Source organism: Marmota marmota, unplaced genomic scaffold (assembly GCF_001458135.2).
Source record: "Marmota marmota marmota unplaced genomic scaffold, marMar, whole genome shotgun sequence".
Lineage (NCBI taxonomy): Eukaryota > Metazoa > Chordata > Mammalia > Rodentia > Sciuridae > Marmota > Marmota marmota.
The window spans coordinates 28,520,956-28,541,961 of NW_025999842.1; the positions used below are offsets into that span (position 1 = coordinate 28,520,956).

A 21,006-nucleotide genomic window follows, 5' to 3' on the forward strand; every position below is an offset into this window, starting at 1 on the left:
ACATCATATTTTTCCTAGGGGAAAGGCAGGGGGTTAGGTTCTGTGATCCTCTGCTCACAACATTAATCAATACATAACTTTGTTTTGCGTGTGTTCCTGTTTAAAGACTATATATATATATATATATATATATATATATATATACACATATATATGCATGTATATACATATGTATGTATATATACATATATGCACATATATGTATATACATATACACATGTGTATATGTACATATATGTATAAAAATACATGTATATATATATGTATATATAATTTAATGTTTTTTTGTTTAGTTTTTTTTTTTCAGTGCTGGGAATCAAATCCAGGGGCAACACACATATGCCAGGCATATGCTCTACCACTAGGCCACATCCCCAGTTAATATATACTATTGATTCATTACATTGAACTCAAGGTCAATAGCACTCTGGCTCATTTACGAATGAAGCAAATCTAATGTATTTTCTTTATAGAGAACGTCACAGCGTTCTTGTGCTTAGGAACACTAGACAACATGCTATTGAACTCTGCTTAGAGACCATTTTAACAATGAAATTACCATCAAAAATGATGGAAAATGCAAAAAAGTGTGTCTATAAATAGACCATGCAAAGAATACTTGTCTATAGTATCCTTTAAAATTAGGAGAAGGCACCATGTTGCCTCAGCTGGAAATGTGAGCAACTCCAATTGTTCACCACTCTGTGCATGATTTTGAAGGACTATGACAATTCTACCAGTGTCAAATTTTGGGTCACAAGTAATTTTTAGTGAGTAGGCAAAATTGAAAGTATGAAATCCATGAATGATAAAGATTAATTGTATTATGAGGGAATGAAAAATTTCATATGATTCTCATTGTTCATTTGGACTGCTTTAACAAAATAACAATAAACCTGGTAGTTTATAAACAACAGAAATATATTTCCCACAGTTCTCTAGGCTGAGAAGTCCAAAGTGGCATTGCGATTAGGCTCTGGTGAGGGCCCTCTTCCAGGTTGTAGACTACTGATTTCTTGCTGTGTCCTCACAAGATAGAAGGAACAAATTTTCTCAGGCTTCATTTGTATGGGCACTGAGTATATTCATGAGGGTTCCACACTCACAAACTAATTATTTCCTACAGATCTCACCTCCTACTAACATCATCTTACAGGGTTACATTTCACAAGTGAATTTAGAGGGACACAGATGTTCTCAGCATAGTCTATTCTGACCTGTGGACTGAAAGGAGAGAAATCAAAGATTAGGTTTGGGACTTGCACAGAGGTGATCAGCATAAGGGAAGGTGAATTTTCTGTTTTAGATTGCTAAACTTGACATCCAAATATAGATATCAAGGAGATAGTTGGACAAGAAGCTGAAACCTAGGGTCCAGATATAATGAAATATTACTCAGCCATAAAGAGAAATGAAATTATGGCAGTTGCCAGTAAATGGATGGAACTGGAGAATATCATGCTAAGTGAAATAAGCCAATCCCCAAGAAACCAAAGGCTGAATGTTCTCTCTGATACACAGATGCTAACTCACAATAAATGTGGGGAGTAGGTAAGAATAAAAGTACTTTGGATTAGACAAAGGGAATGAAGGAAAGAGAGGGGAAAATGGGAATTTGAGAGCTATTAGCATACCGATGGTATTTACAGTCACAGAAATTTTGTGTGTGTGTGGTACTGGGGATTGAACCCAACTGCACTTAATCACTGAGCCACATCCCCACCCCTTATTTGTTGTTGTTCTTTTAGTTATACATGATAGTAGAGTGTATTTTGACATATTATACATGCATGGAGTACAACTTCCTGTTCTTCTGGTTGTAATTCCATGATGTGGAATTACATTGGTCGTGTATTCCTATATGAACATAAGAAAGTCATGTTCGATTCATTCTACTATCTTTTCCTATTCCCATTCTCCCCTCTCTTTTCTTCATTCCCTTTGTCTAATCCAAAGTACTTATATTCTTCCCTACTCCCCACACTCATTGTGTGTTAGCATCTGCATATCAGAGAGAACATTCAGCCTTTGTTTTTTGGGGGATTGTTTTATTTCACTTAGCATGTTATTCCCCAGTTCCATCCACTTACTGGCAAATGCCTTAATTTCATTTCTCTTTATGGCTGAGTAATATTTCATTGTGTATATATACCACATTTTCTTTATTCATTCCTCTGTTGAAGGACACTGAGGCTGGTTCCATAGTTTAGCTATTGTGAAACTGATCTGCTATAAATTGATGTGGCAGCATCACTATAATATGCTGATTTTCAGTCCTTTGTGTATATACTACGTTTTTGATATTTTATTGAGAGACAGGCTCTCACTGAGTTGCTTAGGGCCTCACTAAATTGCTGAGGCTGGCTTTGAACTTGCAACCCTCCTGCCTCAAACTCTCAAGCCACTGGTATTACAGGCATGTGCCATTGCACCCGACAACAGAACTAGTTTTTGAAATACAATTTGTTAATGTGAGACATGATGTTTTAAAATGGAGTTGGAAGGAGTCCATGGGTGAACTTCTTTCTCTTACTTCATGAATAAAGTGCAATGCCCAACTGTGATGGAGTCAGGGTGCCTCCTGCTCATAGACTGTGTACTGCAGACAGAGAACTGCTATCTCCTTCCGCGTATTTGTGATTCCAAGCAGACCCTTCCCTGGATCTCACATGTTCTAGCAAACCTAGTACCTAGGCCAGATCCCACTTCAGAAAGTCTTTGAATCTTTTTGTTTGCAGCTTTTACTGAGAACCATCCTGTTAGGTTGAAACTTTATGTGAATATGTTTGTCCACTAGATCAAACCAAAATGTGATCCTTGGCAGAAGAAGATGTTGACCAAACTAAAAGAAAGGAGAAGAATAGATGTATTAATGCAACTCCAAGCAAAGTTTTTGAAGGTGAGAAAAGAACTATGTTCTCTTGTAGATAAAATTCATCCTCAAAAAAAAAAAAAGGAAATTTCTTTCCCTTTTGAAAAATGTTAGTATGGATTCAAAGTGAAGGCTGTATTTGGAACTTTCTAATCCATCCAACTTTAAAAATCCTGTTAGCTTTCAGTAGAGAATAAAAATTGTCAAAGGAGCTAGACTTCAGCACAGATTTATTGTCACGTCTCTGTGTGATATTAGTCTAGTCATGTAACCTCTCTGAGCCTTAGTTTTCTTATTTGTGAAATACAAATATTGGACTAAATGATCTTTTTTATTATGGTAGAAATGCTTAATGTAAAATTTACCATCTTATCCATTTTAAGTATACATTTCTGTAGAGTTAAATGTAATGACATTGTTGTGAGCATCTGCTCACAACAGAACTTTCTCCTCTTTCAGAACTGAAACTCTATACCTTTTGAACAACTCCCCACTCCCCTCTCCCCCTAGCTCTTGGCAACCATCATTTTACTTTCTGTTTTTATGAACTTGACTACTTTAGATACTTCATATAGTGAAGTCATACAGTGTTTGTCTTTTTGTGGCTAACTTATTTCATTTAGCACAATATCTTCAAGATTCGTCCATGTCAGAACATGTGTAAAAATTTCCTTCCTTTTAAAGATTCTTATAAATGTATACCACATTTTATTTATCCACTCATCTATTAATATACATCTAGGTGGCTTTCACCTCATGGCTACTGTAAATAATGCTGCTAGAGGTGTGAAAATATCTCTTTGAGGTTTTGCTTTCAATTATTTTGGATATATACCCAGAAGTATAATAGCTGAATCATATGTTAATTCTATTTGTGATTTTTTTTTGAGAAAGCTCCACAATGCTTTCCATAACTGTTACATCATTTTATAATTCTTGTACAAGAATTCCAATTTTGCCACATCCTCACCAACATTTGTTATTTTCTGGGATTTTTGAGGTTCTTTGTGGTACTAAAATGATATAGTAATACGTGTATCCATGAAGTTGATGTTCAATTCTGGGGCCATTATTCAATTCCATGCTTCCAGAATCTGGGGAGAGATCCCCAGTCTTCTTGTTAGGTCAACATACTCTGTTCTAGGTGAAAAGCCACGATTCCAGGAAGGATATAAGCCCAGTTCTATGTCTGGTTTCTCGTTCTGCTTCTCTGCTGCTCCTCCTCCATCTCATAGCAGTTCCTTCAGTGGACAGAGTTTCACCTAGAACTGATAAATGTTATCATTTCATTGGTGCCACAACACTTGTGCAAATGCTACCTGATACTGCCTTGGGGGTGGTCACAGAATTTTAAATGAGTTACTATGCATATTTGAATATTTATGTTGAGTGAACGAACATGTTTGGGTAATCGTGATGCTTAAATTCAATGTTATTTTTAATTGAATAAAGCCCCATCTAGGGTTTATTTCTTGTTCGTGTGTGTGTGTGTGTGTGTGTGTGTGTGTGTGTGACCAAATGCTAGCTGAGAAGAAGGGGAAAATGTTTCTGCTAACAATTCCTTCTCCTCTCTGTTCTACCTAAGATCTCTAACCCCAAGCGAGTAATGCAAGTACTCCAGGATCATGCTGCCAAGATAATCATGCTGTCTCCGCACCATCCGTCTTTCATGTCTTCCCAGAGTTCGCTTCAGTGCAACTATGACCAGATCTGGGAGAACATTTATAGCAATGTCAACCTCTACCAGGTACCAGATAAAGAAATAACCAATATGCCAGGTGTGGTGGTACATACCTGTAATCCCAGCAGCTCAGGAGGCTTAGGCAGGAGGATCATGGGTTCAAAGCCAGCCTCAGCAACTTATCAAGGCACTTAGCAACTCAGTAAGATCCTGTCTCTAAATAAAATTTAAAAAGGGTGGGGGCTGGGGTTGTGGCTCACTGGTTAAACACCTCTGGGTTCAATCTTCAGTATCAAAAAAAAAAAAAAAGAAGAAGAAGATGAAATAATCAATAGGCCCTCCTTTTCAACCTGTTTACAGTTCTGAGAAATGTTCGTTGATGGTTTTTCTGTGACCATCTATGAAAAGCTCTATTACCTAGTCAGGCTTATTTTCATTATAAGAAAGATTAAGTACCAATAGAAAAGAGGAATATAAAGAGGTATAATATAATATATTTCTGCCAGGACATAGACTACAGCTGATGATACCAGTGCAAGACTGCACATCCTGATGATCAGCCCCCAGTGAGCTGGGCAGTTATTAACTATTGAGAGTGTCTGGGGGGAGGCGGTCCCCTCTGGCCTGGTGCTAGTGGGGAAAACCTCTTGGAGGAGCAGGTAATGAGCCAGGCTTGAAGCAAGTGAGGAACTTAGGCAATCCGTGGAGGGGGGGGCGGGGGAGTGAGGAGTGCATTCGAGGAGGGACACCATGAAAGATGATGCAGAGGAAATATGGCACATGTTCCAGTCCAGCTGGTCGAATAGAAGATTCATGAGGAAATATAATGAAGAGACCTTTTTTTGTGGGGGAGGGACTGGGAGAGACAGAAACAGAGGTAGGTTGTGAATTTGCCCATAAATCCCAGATGAGGGAATTTGTGCTTAATCCTATAAGAAAAGTGACATATTCAAAGGCATAATTTTTAGGAAGATTCATATGGCAGCTGGTGTGAGTTGGATTCATGGAGGGAGAGGCCGAAGGCAAGGAGGCCAGTTAGGTAGCTGCCGTTTAGGATGGACATGAAGTTTGGTAGTGAAAGGAAGTTTCCGCACAAAGCTAGTGGGCGTTTGTCTTCACAGTGCCACCGTGTTTTTGAAGGTATAATCTACTATTATTTATTTGTCACTCAAAGGGAAGAGTTTCCTGTCGATTGCTTATTTAAGATGGGAAGACCCTGATGTGTTTATGGTCTGTGAGGGAGGGGAAATGGCCAAGAAGAGGTGGAGGAAATGAAAGGGGGAAATGGAGAGACAGATGACTCTGGAGGAGGAGGAGGAGATGGGATGAAGAAACCAGGTAGAGGAATAATTTTGAAAAAGGGAAAATGATATCACTTGCCTTGAAGTGGATAAGATAGAGAATTTTTAGGTGCAAAAAAGTAAGATGCAGGCACTGATGCCTGGTTCTGGCTGAGAGAGAGAGAGAGAGAGAGAGAGAGAGAGAGAGAGAGAGAGAGACGAGAGAGACAGAGGAGGCACAGTTTGTCGGCATTAGTGAGGTTGGAATTTCAGAGTGGCCTGTGGCAAGGTGGGTCAGTCACAGGACCATCAGTGAGAGAAGAATATAGAGATGAGCACATAGCCAAGAGGCCCCACTTAAAGCAAGAGGACATGAATTTGTTGTGAGCCCATTTTCCACAAATTCTATTACTTTCAACCCTAGCAGTAATCATAGAGTAACTGAAAATTGTCTAAAGTCAAAAGTGTGGGGAAGTTGATTGAGTAGATTGCTGGACAGAGGAGCCTCTCCTGGCCTATCTTCCCAGGCCAGGGATGTGGTGACTGAGACCTGAAGTGGTCAGGTGAGTTGTGGAGTGGCTGGAAGCAAACACACAAGCATGAACACACAAACACAACACTCTTGTGCAACTTTTAAATCTATTTGAATGAGATCTAGAGAATCTAATGAGGAATGAGTTGGCCGCACAGGTCAGGAGCAGAGGCAGCATTTATCTCTCTGGCTCCCCAATTTTCTGATGGGGCATGCAATACCAGTGATGCTTTTAGTCTCCTGCCAGAGTTAAATAAATAGCCACACTTTCTTTATACTGTCAGCCTTTCGCACTGAGGTATATGTCACCATTAAGGAAGAACTTATACTAACCAAGGGGTATTTTAAAACATTTATGATCCAACTTATTGAACTAAACTGTGAGGGTGGAGGGTAGTGGAGAAGGAAGGAGGAGGCAGAGTCAGCCCTTGGTAACTTTGAACAATCTCTCTGCTTCTAGAGTCCTGGACAGTTTGCCTCTGATGCTGATGCAATGATCATGCATTACCCCAAGTTCTGATACTTATGTCTGACAGCCATCAGCACAAATCTATGTTCCTCATTGGCTGGGACAGTAGGAGGAGTCAAACTCTTAGGGGGCTCATTGGAACTGAAGGAGGGGAACAGGAGTGAGGAAGAGGTGGGAGGCAAAGGAAGAAGGAGTTTTATAAAGAGTTTTATGTTTGAAATTGTGGGAAAGCATAGGATCCAGGGTGTTGCCTGGCCACCAGGTCACTGAGTTTAGTAGTTCCCATGGGCACTTAGTGGGACCTCCATGCCAGCGAAGAGCAGAAGGTTCACAGGGACTTCCGGAGATGAGGCCTCAGGTAGGTATCGAGTGGTAGGAACTCACGGTTAGGGCAATAGCATGAGAGGCCATGGTGGAATCAAAGTGGAAGGTCCCAGCCTGCCTTTCCCCTGTCACACAGTGGAGGGAGAACTGATGCTTCTTTCTTCGTTTCTACTTCCTTCCACCAGCAGAGGGGTTGGAAAGACAGGTACGAAACAGATGCAGTCTATGCTGTCATCAATGTCTGTGTTGAAGCAGATGCCCAAATGTTAAAAAAAAAAAAAAAGGAAAAAGAAAGAAAAAAGTGGAAGGGAGGAGGAAAGAAGAAAACCACTTACTGACATAAATGTTGTTCTTGGATTTGACCAGAGGGAGAAAAACATGGGTACTGTATTTTCAAGTTGATTTTTATGGTCAATAGACCATAAAGAGCTTAGAATACCTGTTTATTTTTAGATTCCAGAGGTGGGGCACAAGGGAGGCAGATAAGGAACACAAGTCACCCTACATGTTAGTCTGACTCATTCATTCCTTCAGCAATTGTTACTCAGATACTACCTTTGTGCCAGGAATTATGCTGGGTGCAGGAAATGAAACAGACGGGTCCTTGCCCCTGGAGCAACATGCAATAAATAAGTGAACAGAGAAGTAAATCTAGATTTCTTAACTTGTGATTGCCACAAAGAAACCACAGGGGCAGAGAACAATGGGCAGAAAGGGGCATGCTTTGGTAGAGGGTAGCCAAGATCTCTTGGTAGGGATGGAGGTGGCATTTGAGCTGACATCTAATGGTTGAGAAGCAGCTGCCATGTAAAAAGCCTGGAGAACAGCTTTCCAAGAAGGGAACAGAAAATAGCACTGGGTTTAAGAAAGGCAGCTTTGAGCCAGGTGTATTGGTGCTAGCCTATAATCCCAGTGGCTCAGGAGGCTGAGGCAGGAGGATCACAAGTTCGAGACTAGCCTCAACAAATTTAACAAGACCGTAAGCAACTTAGTAAGACCCTGTGTCAAAATAAAAAATAAGAAGGGGTGGGGATGTAGCTCAGTGATTAAGTGCCCCTGGTTTCAATTCCAGGTACTAAAAGAAAAAAAAAAGCTCTGAGGCAAAAACCAATGTTTTTAACCTTCCTTCCCATTTTCCTGTGGGTGATAATGTGTGACCTCTTCAAGCATTTCTGTCACTTTACACTGTATCAGAGCCCCAGTGGTAGCATATTGCCATTCTGAATGTTGAATACTAGTCAGATGAGATTAGGATGAAGCAAAAAAAATGTGGCAGCTGGGAGGAGGCATAGGAATGTGGCTCTGAATTTTAAAGCTCAGTTACTGATTTACAAGCATGTAGCAGTCAAGTACCAAGTTTAGCATCTGTATGCTGGTCAGCACTCTGGTTCTGAAGCTGGCAAGTGGCAACCAACATCCCATGACAAATAACTTTCTTAAGCGCCTTCTGCACAAAGGAAAGCAAATCTCATCAGACTGACATTTTGACAGCCACAGCAGAATGTAATTCCTACTACGCAAACACAGAACAGCTTCTGATCAATTCCAGGAGAATGCTGTTTACCAGTAACCTTTCCTTAGTTTTTTTTTAAATAAAAGTTTTATTTTGTTATAGTTTGATATTTACAGAAACATTGTCAAGGTGGTACAAAGAGTTCCTGTAGAGCCCTGCCCCAGTTTTGCCTGTTATTAACATTTTACATCACTATGGTACATTTGTCACACCTAAGGAACAAACATTGGTACATGACTGTTAACTAGTCTTCGTTTGGATTTCACCAAATTTTCTATTAATATTCTCTTTTCTGCTCTGGGACTCTATACAGGTTATGACAGTGCATTTGATCACATCTCCTTTGTCTCCTCTGGTCTGTGATAGTCTCTTAGTCTTCCTTTGTTTATTGTGACTTTGACAGTCTTTAGGGATTCTGGCCAGGTGACTTATAGACAGATCCCTAATTTGATTTTTTTCTGATGTTTTTCTCATGGTTCTGCTGGGGTTATGGGTTTAAGTGAAAGAGTACAACAGAGACAAAATGCCCCTCTCATCACATCACACCAGGGAATGGGAAGTCAATAGGACTCATCACTAGTCAAGCTAATTTTGTTCACTAGGTTCAGCTGGTGATGTTTGCCAGGTTTCTCCATATAGTTACCATTTTTCTTTTTAAGGAATTTAAAAACTAATAATTTTAAACTACGGCAATAGTAAATAAATTCTTCATTTACAGAAATGTTCCAAGGTAGTACAAAGAGTTCCCATATGCCCCTCACCCTAAAAGATGAAAAAGATAACTCAAGAGTTAAATTCCTCCTTGACTACCCTCTCCCCAAGTGTTCCTCTTTGTTCCATCTCCCCAGAGGTAAACACTAGTATTACTTCCTGCCTTTTCAATGCATGTACATGCATTTGTATATTCCCATAAAAAGAGAGAATAATTTTGTTTCAGTTTTCTGTATAAATGACATGTCACACCATGAGAATGTCCGTCTATAACTTGCTTTTTTTGTACAACAATCTGTCTTGAAGATCTGTCTTGCTGCTCTTTTTAATGGCTATATGATATTTTATAGCAGGCCACAGCTTAGACAGCTGTCTTCATGGAAAGTGGCTGCCAATTTTTCTTCTAGTAAAAAGCAGTCCTACTGAACTTTCTTGTATGTGTGTTTCTTCCTTTAAATAGGTGGATTTTCTGGGTCACAGAATATGCACAAAAACTTTTACATGAATCTTGCCAAGGTGTTTAAACCATTCCCCGCACCAGCAACTTATGAGGGTTTCTGTGTCGCGACCCCTCGCCGGCAAGGGAAAACACGACACAGGATTCTTCTTTCGGCAGTTTATTCAGGCCTTGAGTCATGTATCATCTTCTAGCGCCCGCCGCTCGACACGCCCAAGCACAGCTTAATAAAGCCCCCCGCATCCCAATCCTAAGCCGCCACGTGGATCTCTCTCATAGGGTGGTAAGGGATTGCGCGCCAACTCTCCATAAAAGGAGTTGTTTATCACAGGCCACAGTGGAAGCCGGCGCCATCTTCTAATGGCGGCCACGGTCTATAAGAATGGCTTACCACATTTCTGTTTCCTACAACTATTGTGAACAAACACTGGAGATGTTTGTCTGAACTTGATAATGTTTGTAATGTTTCCATCAGATTTCAAATTGGGCTTTAATTGAAGGTTGGACCTTCTTTTCTAGCAAAATTCTAATTCTATATTTACTTAAAGATCTGGGTTTGGGGAATATAGAAAAATTTTTTAAAAATGTCCAATTATTAATTCAAGATCAGGCATAACTAAAATGAGATAATTCTGGTCAAAATGGACTATAAGACTTTTATTTTCCTTTGAAAATTAAAAAATATACATATTTAGCCATTGTCCTGGTCAGGACAAGGAATGGTCCAGTGAGGTCTTTGTGGATTCTGCTAAGTCTGTATTTTAGTCAGTTTTTTTTTTTTTTCACTGTGAGTAAAATACCCAACAAGTACAATTTTAGAGGAGGAAAAGTTTATTTGGGGACTCATAGTTTCAATGGTCTCAGTCCATGGACATCTGGCTTCATTCCTTGGGGATGGAGGTGAGGCAGGATATCATGGCAGTAGAGTGTGGCAGAGGGAAGCAGCTCACATGATGATCAGAAAACAGAGAGAGAGAGAGAGAGAGACTCCACTCACCAGATACGAAATATACTACAAAGCTACTCCCCCAATGCAGGGGATTAATTCACTGATTGGGTTCAGGCTCTTATAACCCAATCATTTCTTCTCTGAACCTTCTTGCATTGTCTCACATGTGAGCTTTTGGGGAACACCTCATGTTCAAACCCTACCACTAAGAAAGCACTTGTTTGTTAAAATGGCTATGTTTGGACATTATAATCTACTATTAACCATGGTATTTTTAAATATGTGGTTTAAATCAGTCACTATTTTTTAACCCTATGGAGTAAGTGGTAAAGAAATACCATATCCAGGCTCAATGTGGCATTTACTTAAAAAAAAAAAAACTGTTTTTGATAATAGTGGCATATATTTATCATGGAAAATGTGAGAAACAGAAAATTATGAGAAAGAAAGAAAAAAAACAACCATCATTTTATCACCTAAAATAACAACAATATTGTGAACCTTTTGTATATATCCTATTCTTTTTGTCCATGGATAAACACACATTAAATCGTGGAGACATTTGGGGATGGGGAAATACATAATAGACTTACTTTTCCTTTCATTCCTCCTATCCAACTTCCCCATCCAATGTTTTTGCCAACTTCCCAAAAGGAAATAAGATCTGCAATCAGTAGAAATCTCAGAACTGAAAATACATAAATTTGGTCATGCTGGCAAGAACCCAGCTACAGGCAGGGTAAAGGTCAATAAAAGTCAAAGGTATATCTACTCATGAAGCAAGTGTGCGCACAAAAGGTGTTGACATTCTGGATTCTGGGCGGCTTGCTGCTTACCTGCACTGTTGCTTACATTCCTGGTTTTTGGTATTTCCAAAGCAGTTTTCTTTCATGGCTGTGGTTGATTCCCTCTTCCCAGAGGATGTTGGGCTATATCCTCTTCCTCATCCCAGCCTGTCTGTGCCCCCTTCCTTTCTTCCTGGCAGTCCGCTAGCCAGACAGTACTTTTGTGGTTTGTTCATTCCTTCAAACGTCTTTTGCTGTCACTTGATGTCACTTTCTGCTCTTTCCTATGTAATTCTGGGTAATTTTAGAAGCAGCTGAAAAAGTTACAATACCATCCGAGAAAGGATGTGGCTCAGAGTTTTCACTCCGAGACCACATATGTCAGGGCTGAACTGCAGCCTGAGCACACCACAGGTCCAGCTGGCGAAAGGCTCCAGAGGAGCCCTCTCCCCCCAAACTCTAGAGAATTGTAAAATTTCAGCTCCCTCAGAGAGTTTTTATTTTCATGCAGTTTTTTTTTTTAAATAGAGATTTTTCTTCATGTTGGGATGATGATCTTGTGTGTCCATGTCATAGTGTACCATGTCATAGTCCTAGGGCTGTGTTATACTTACCCAGGAATACACTGATGGGTACACTGACCCGCAATACACAGGAAATGACTCTACCCACCGGTACAATGGGCAACCACCCAATGATAACCAACATTCTCACTCACCTATTCTTCCTGTGGTCCCTATCAAAATTGTCCATCCAACTGCCAGTCATGAAGCCTGGTAGTCTGTCTTCAGAGCCCTGGGGACCATATTAGTTAAGATTAGGTTTGGCTGTTGGTTGTAGGGAAACAAAATAGCAGAAGATTAAAGATTAAGGATTAAGCTGGAGGTTTTCTATACATTCTGTCATTCAGGAAAGATGGAAATTTCTCTTTCTTGCCTTCTGATTAACATCTAGAAGTAGGACGTACAGAGCTGGCATGGCAGCTCTGCTCCATGAAGTCCTCAGGCACCTCAACTCAGTCTGTCCCAGAAATTCCAACAAGTGTGGCCTCCTTATTGGAGATCAACACCTGGACCGAGATGGAATTCCAGCTGTCACCTTCATGTTCTAAGCAGCAGGATGGAGGATGGGGTGGGCAAGCTGCCTCATCAGGGATATTCCTAGAAGATACAACCTGGCACATTTCCCCAGTCCATTGGTCATGTAGCTACACCAAGAGAGAGAGGCTTGGGAATGCTTTTTTTTTTTTTTTTTTTGTAATTTATTAACTCACAGAAATGCCATCTTTATCTGAGTGGCCAAATGAAAAGATAGATATTTTATTGTAGAAAAAGAGAGAAAGAGCTGCTGCTGGGGAACAACTAGTAGTTTCTGCCATAAGGACTTGTTGAAATTCCAAGAATCAACTGTTAGAACCCAGAGAGGAACCTCAGTCATTGCCACTCAGTACTTAATGTGGGGATCAGTGCCACTGTAAAAGAATGGGGTGCATGCCCAGGGACAGGTAAAGAGGGCATCCAAGAAGAGGCTGTCTAGAGAACCAGGGGCAGGACCACAGAAATTGCCTTCTTCACAGTTTGCCCTGGGGCCCCTGTGTATGCTGTGTATGACAGCATCAGGAAAAATAACCATGGAAATGCAAACCATGAATTCCACGACACATCCTACAGGTCTGGCTGACGACTACAATTCATGGAGGAGAGAAATGGCATTTTGAGGAACTATTAGGTACCTGGCACTAAGCTGGAGGCTTTCTATAATTCTGTCATTCAATTCTCACATATACCATTTCCCACAATCATGTCATTTGACAACTGTGGAGGAAACAGGTGCAAGACTTTTGCAAGACTTTATTGATTTATTTCTTGCTGGGGATTGAACCCAGGGCCTTGTGCATGTGAGGCAAGCACTCTACCAACTGAGCTATATTCCCCAGCCCTCAGGTGCAAGACTTTAAATGATTGATCATATAGCTAATGGGTAGAAGGAGGGTTTAAATTCATTGATCTCTCTTTAAAAACAGAGGTCCAAGGTTCCAGACACACATATTCTTGAAAAATGTATTGACTTTTTATAAATTGAATCATGCAAAAGGCAATAATTTTGGGGGTGGCTACTATTTAAAAGCTGTGAATGTTTTCATAAAACAAAGACTTAGCTACTGAAACAGTGACCCTCCAGATTTTCATATGTCAGGTTGAAATGGCTCAAGGAGCTCTTCCACTAATGCGTCTAAATATGGATCATGAGGTTTAATTTTATAAGAACTTGTTATGATTTTGTTAATAATGTTGCAAATGTTTTATGTAATTGAACTAATGCTCTTTTTTTTTTTTTTGATAGAATGCAAATATGAAGGAGAATGACCTTTCAGTGGAACAAAATGAAAATGTGCTAACACGAATAAGTCTCAGTCAATGTGCTGATGGGCCTCTCAAGCAGAAAAAAGAGACAGGGTAAAATTAAACCATAAATGATTTTATTGGTGACTCAAGAAAATGGATTAAAAATTTTGGGAAAAATCGAGTGATTGGTTAATATGCAGCTTACATGTTAACTCAAAAATATTTGGAGTTGGAATGAAAACAAGAATGTTAAAAAGGTCATACAACTAAAGTAATGTTTCACCCTAGGACTCTTTTTAATGAGAGTAATTGCTAAGAGAAATTTCTTTTTATATTTATACACAGTGTAATTATTTCCGCTCCAGTGCTTTTTTTTTTAAAGGGAAGCTATTGTGAAATTTCTTTATGTTAAATAAAATGACTTTGATTTGTATGTGAATTGTTGAACTCCTTTGAGATGGAAAAAAATTATTATATTTCTCTTGCTTACTAAAGGTACAACTATGCAATGGCCCTACAAGTGCTGGGCTTGGATGATGAAGCCGAGCTCAGTGACGGGAACCCTGTCTCGATGAAAGGGGCCTACTTGTCCTTTCTGTGTCTGCGCCACCTGCGAATCAGGTCGCTGCAGGTATGTGGATGGCCCGGCACACTGGTTTCAGGTATCAGAAATGTCTGATTGTCTAGAAAGGGGGCTCTCTGCTCTTCAGTAGTAATTCATTTCTATGCTTTTGCTCTTTATTCTTTTATTTATTTATTTTTAACATGAAACCAATCCCTTTCTGAGGCAGTGTGTTCCTTTCTCCACAGTAGGCTTGGCCTGCCACCCCGTCACCTCCTGAAGTTTCACTCTGTAGGGTGGGACAAGGCAAAGGGCAGGATCTTGATTCTGTTCTTCTCTTTGTTTCAGCGTACCTGCTTGGGAATTCTGAACTATTTCAGATCTGTCGAGCGAACTTTGACAATCAATACTTCAGGCCTTACCTTGGTTTCAGGGAAACTGGTCCCCACTATGGAAGATAGTTCTTGGGTTAATGTGACACAAGGAGGCTTGGGCACCTCGCAAGGCCTGGGAGCTCACCACTATGTCCATGGGACATCTGCTGAGCACAAGGTGAGGTGCTCTGCTGTGAGTTTTTCTTCCTTGACTACCTTGTCTCCTAAGTCAACTTTTTTCTTGCAATTCAAATCAGTTAATATGGTGGAGTAGTGGGGTATTTCTTAGGCATATGGTTTTTGGTTTTGTTTTTTAAAAATTGTAGTAAAAGGGAAAATATGTATCTAACCACAATAAAATACAGTGTCCACTTGAGGGCAAGAGCCAGACAGAGAGCACCCTAAGAGCAGCTCTAAGGCCACCATGGAAAGAAAGGTTGAGATGCTGAATTGTTGATGCATCGTGAACAGAGAGCATATGGTGCTTTATCTGTTTTCCTCGCCTGAGAACCACATGTTCTTACAAGGAAGCTCTTACAAGTTTCCCCTTGACATTGCTAGCGGTACCATTTTGACCCTTTGCTGTTTTCTAAGCCCTGAATGTAAAAATAGAATTTTTTAAGAGGTGGGGAGGGGTAGAGAAAAATTAGAAAAAAAAACATGAAACAACAACAAAAAATTTCTATTCTTTCAAAAAGCCTGTTTGCCCTTTGGTGCTTTTGATGTCTCTTGAACATATTTTTCTATAGCCTCTTTAGAACTTCAATCCTAGAGTCAGGCATGTGAATTCCTGTAATCCACCTCGCCCACCCCCACCCCGTACCAAGTACCAAAAACAAAACAAAACATTCTCTTAATTCTTTGCATTGAAAACCATCCCTTAGCTGATCATGGTGGTGCACACCTGTAATCCCAGCAGCTCAGGAGGCTTGAGGCAGGAGGATTGCAAGTTTGAGATCAGCCTCAGCAACTTAGTGAGGCCCTCAGCAACTTAGCAAGACCATGTCTCAAAACAAAAAATAAAAAGGTCTGGGGATGTGGCTTGGTGGTTAAGTGCTCCTAGATCAATCCCTGGAACCAAAAAAAAAAGTAAAATTTCAATCCTACCTAACAAAAGACCCTTTATTCGGAAACAAAGTCGAGCATTCCTATGGTTTGGTGGGCTATTGTAAGTCTCTTGCAAATTTTCCATCTCAAAATCTAGAAAGTTTATTCCTAAAGATGGGCTTTAATATGAATTTAATACTTTTTTTTTTTGGTGCTGAGGATTGAACCCAGGGCTCTACCAACTGAGCTCTATCTCTAGCCCATGAATATTTAATACTCTTAAAAGACACTGTTTGACAGTGATTGACAAATATGAAAAATAAAACTTACTTAACTACCAAACAAATCATATTCTAAGCTAATGTGCCTGTCATATCTGTAAGGGTGTGAAACCTTACTGTGAACCATTGTTCCTATGTGCATGCTAGATCAGCCTATGCAGAAGCAAAATGCAAGCAACACACAATTTTTAAAATTCCAATAGTCACATTTAAAAACATTCAAAGACACATATGAACTTAAATTTGGGGGGTTGGGTATTGGGGATTGAATCCACGGGCACTCTAACACTAAGCTACATTCTCAGACCTTTTTATTTTGAAACAGGGTCTAAGTTATTTCACTAAGGAAACACTGATGAGATACTATACCTTTTTTTTTTTTTTGGTATTTTCTTTAAAATCTGGTTCTATTTAATACGAAAAACCCATTTTGGCTCCAACAAGTCACATTTCAAGGCTTAATGGTCACATGTGACTAGAGATCTTGAACAGTTAAGCTTTAGATGGTGGGAAGTATTTTTGCCACCCAGTCATTTAGAGTCCTACCTTCCCTTGTACCCAAGACAGCCTTCCCTTTTTTATCTTCTTACCTAATAAGCACCCCAAATTCCTATCCCCTACTATACACAGATGTCTCCAATCTCCCCTCACTCCCTCACCCCTTGCCTCTCTGCCCTCCTGTCTTGATCCCAGCTCATCAAGCCCAGCGAGCTCACCCCTCAGTGGAACCAGAGAGGAGGGTTAAGACACTTTAAAACAAACCTACAGCCAGGTTGGTGTTACATTCCAGTAATCCCAGCAGCTCAGGAGGCTGAGGCAGAAGGATCATGAGCTCAAAGCCAGCCTCTGCAACTTGGTGCAGCCCTAAGCAACTCACTGAGACCTTGTCTCTAAATAAAATATTAAAAAAGGGCTGAGGATGTGCTTCAGTGGTTTAGCACCCCTAGGTGCAATTCCCAAAACAAACCCTTGTAAGACAAACACATCTTTTTCTTACTAATATTATTGATCTTACCATAGCTATGATATATTATTATGCTAATTGATTTTAAAAAAATTCTTGCCCAAGAGTCCTGTCCCACTTTGTTTGTTCTGGGGTGAGGGTGAGGAGTAGAAATAAAGGAAAAGGGACACAAATATTATCCTGCCCCATTGATTGGAAGAATAGTTTCTCGGGTTAATGCAATATTTCCTTACTATTTTCTCATAAGTGATAGGGATAACATCATCCCTAAGAGCTACCAGCTGCTATTACTTCAGTGTGAGACACTCAAGACTTGTCAGAGACTTTAATGGGACCATGTGGTTTAGCTACTTGCTGTGGGTGTGGCGTTTATCCAGGCCTGACTGGTGTGATTTTCCCATGTAGGGAAAGGGCAGGGCAAATGCTAATCCACTGGGTTGATCTCACTGGCTGGGACAAGGTTGCTGGGAGCAAGACCTCTGAGCTTACCAGATATGAGAGGAGCTCCTAGGATGAAGACCCTTTCCCCACCCCCTTTCCCTTCATCCAGTGTGCTTGATCCCACAAGGAAAGTTTGGGGCTAATATTAAAGACTGTTCATTCAACAGTAATACAGAAGAAAGAAGGCACTTAAAAATCTGTCATGGATATCTTGCTGCTTTATGAGTCTACTTAAAGGCATGTGAAAGAAAGAACCCCAAACAAGAGCAGAAAACCCTGGCTGTCTGGCCTTGAGATTGACTCCTCAGGTGTGAGGTCTGACGGTCCATGTGGTTGGTGTTCAGGGTCTGCTGGGACTTGTGTGCTGATCGCAGGGGATGTTGAGAGGAAGTGGTGGGAGGTGAGCCTGCACAGAAGAGTGGACCAGACCATGAAGGCCTAGGCTCTCATTAGGATGTGGGACCAATTCCAAGATTGGTAGGGAACAGAGAAGAATTTTAAATAGGAGACTGTCTCTCCAAATTGCTTTGTAAATTTCTCTGGGATCTTTGCCCAAATGTAATCCCACTTATTTCCTTGCTTGAAATCCTACATGGGTTTCCTGTTTCTCACAAGATAAAGCCCAGGCTCCTTGGTGACATTTACAAGGCTGAGCACAATCTGGCCCCTGTGAACCTCTGAGACCTCATTTCCCTGGGCTGTCCCCAAATTTCCATGTCAATAAGCTGGGCCTGGACTTCTTAGAATGGGCAGAACTACTTGCTTCTTTGGACCCCTCTGTCCCTCACTTCCTTTCTCCTTAGTGCCTACTGTGACCCAAGAGTTCATTCAAATATCTCCTCTCTAAGGAAGCCTTCCTTGCCATCTCTGTGCAGCGCTGTTTCTTCCCTGAATCTGCTTCCAGCATAGCACTCAGCATATGGCTGGCTTGACTATCAGCTTATCTTCTCCCTGAAGCCGTGTGAGTCCATCATTCATCATCCGTTCCTTGCACAAATATTCTGTCTATTAAATGTCCTAGGCACTGGGGATACAGCAGTGAACATAACTGGTATAAATTCCTGCTGTCATGGGTCTTACCTGTGGAGAGAAACAAACATATTTATAACAGATGCAGAATGTCAGGGGTTTGACACCAAGGCTTCCCCAGACTTCCTAGCCCTTGCAGTTGCATGTGGCCTATGACTAGCTTTGGCCAGTGGGCTGTGAGCAGAAACAGCCTATGTCAGTGTCAGTCCAAAGCACTCAGGAGCTGGTGCATAGCCTCTGGCCCTCTTCTGCTTTAGCCAGTGGAAGGCACAAGTTGAGATGATCAAATCACAAGATGAAAACATCCTGGATCCCTGTATTGCTGCTAGAAGGTGGCGGCCTAAAGTCTTGGTCCTTTGGTGGGTTTTGCATGAGTGAGAAATTCATTTTAAGTGTTAGGCTACTAAACTTGGCGGTTGTTTATCACAGAATTGCCTAGCCTTTGTGGACAAATAAAGATGGTAATAGCTACGTGGAGAAAAACTATGTAGAAAAGGAGAGTGGAGACTGGTGTAGGGGTGATGGGGTGTTGCCATGGTAGCGTGGTCAGGAAAGGCCTTACGGAGAAGGGACTGCCTGAGTTAAGACCTGGAGAATTTCAGGAAGCAACCCACATGACCGTCTGAGAAAAGAGTGTCAGAGAGGAAAACCAGTGCATAGGTCCTGAGGCAAGACTGTGGCCAGCAGGGCTCCAAGAACAAAGAAGTTCAGAGTGACTGGAGTAAATGAAGGGCAAAGCAGTAAGTGATAAAGCTAGAGAAGTGGGGGAAGACTTTCTAGGGCTTTGTGGACCACTGTGTGGAACTTGGCTTTGACTTTGAGTGGGAAGGGGGTCCCGGGAAAGTTTAAAGCAGAAGAGTGATAACAGTGATTTTTCTTCCTGGGGGTGTTACAAGGAATTGAACCCAGGGGTGCTTAGCCACTGAGCCACATCCCCAGCCCTTTTTATTTTTTATTTTGAGATAGGATCTTATTAAGTTGCTTAGGGCCTCACTAAGTTGCTGAGCCTGGCTTCAAACTTGTGATCCTTCTGCCTCAGCTTCCCTAGCTCCTGGGATTACAGGTGTGAGCCATGACACCCGGCCTTGACTTATATTTTAACATTCATGCTGCCATAGTGGGAACAGTCAGAAGGTACTTAGAGCTGGCACAGAGAGACTAGTTAGGAGGCTATTGCATTAAGCAAACTTGACCATATGCACTGCATAACCACATTTTGATCAATGACCAATTGCAATTCAATGGTATTCCCATAAAATTATAACTATAAGCGGAAAAGGTCCTATTGCCTAGTGACATCATAGTCATTATAGTGGCATAATGCAATGCATTATTTATGAGCTCGTGGTGATGGAAATGTGAACAAACCTCCTTTTATATTTTTAGATACACAGATAGATATTCAGCACAGTAACATAGTGTTCAAGTTTAGAGCCTAGGAAAAATAAGCTATACCATATAGTAGCAGTCTATACTATCTACGAGTGTGTAGGTACATTCTGTGATGTTCACACAACAACAAAATTACAACAACAACAACAAAAAGTGCCGCCAAAAGCAGAACAATTAATTACAGTAACAATATTATACTCTACAGACTGGCGGGGGGGTGGGGGTGTCAAATAGAAGATAGCTTTGATCATTTTTTAAAAATATTGTAGCAAAATAATTGAGTCATTTATCAAACAATTTTGATTGGATTCTTAGGTTGAACTACTATTAAATTAATACAAGATGATTAAGGAAAAGAAAACTAGTCAGATAAGCATTGTTTACACTGCCAAAAGGCCTACAATACACATTACTGAGTGCTGGCAGTAGTCTCTAGGGAGAAAAGTCAGTGATGGGCCACCAATTTTCCTGTAGTTACTTTTTTTTCAGCAAATAGTAATCTTGGCGTGAGTTAATTTTCAGACTTGAAATCACATATGAATCATTCCAAAGGTCATATTATTTCTTACTCAGATAATTATTGCCCTCCCCTTCCTGCCACTCCTCCAAGCATAATATTGAAGAATCAACTCTCCAGACCACAAAACCTTTAGAAGGAGAGTCTTTCACGCGACCATGGAAAAGTTAAAAAGGAAATAAGGAAACATTGTAGTGACTAAGCCATAACCCTGCAGGAAGCAATTTGGCTGTTTGGTCTTCAAGGTGGATCTCCTGTGGACCCAAGTGCACATTTCAAAGACAGGGGATGGGGGAGAAAAAGAGCAAAGCATAGCCCAAAGAGAAAGAATACATGTGCCTTTTAAAGGGTCTGAACAATGGAGCCTGGTGAGGAGAGCAGGAAAATGAGGATTTAAATAGACAGTAGCATTAGAGTTAGCATCTGGACAATACTATTGCTCTCCATCAGCTTCAGAACTCAATTCAATAGCAATTTCTTT

General features: G+C 40.7%; 1 protein-coding gene across 7 annotated transcripts in view; it reads left to right on the forward strand.

Moving 5' to 3' along the window:
- The window catches only part of LOC107151888, a 165,527-nt gene that overhangs the window by 46,224 nt on the left and 98,297 nt on the right, over positions 1-21,006 (forward strand). For all 7 annotated transcript variants that reach the window (XM_048785791.1, XM_048786035.1, XM_048785843.1 and 4 more), the window contains 5 exons: positions 2,798-2,899; positions 4,458-4,619; positions 13,917-14,029; positions 14,414-14,549; positions 14,829-15,032. In XM_048785791.1, the coding sequence (XP_048641748.1) occupies positions 2,798-2,899; positions 4,458-4,619; positions 13,917-14,029; positions 14,414-14,549; positions 14,829-15,032 (717 nt within the window). The remainder of the gene's footprint in view (positions 1-2,797; positions 2,900-4,457; positions 4,620-13,916; positions 14,030-14,413; positions 14,550-14,828; positions 15,033-21,006) is intronic.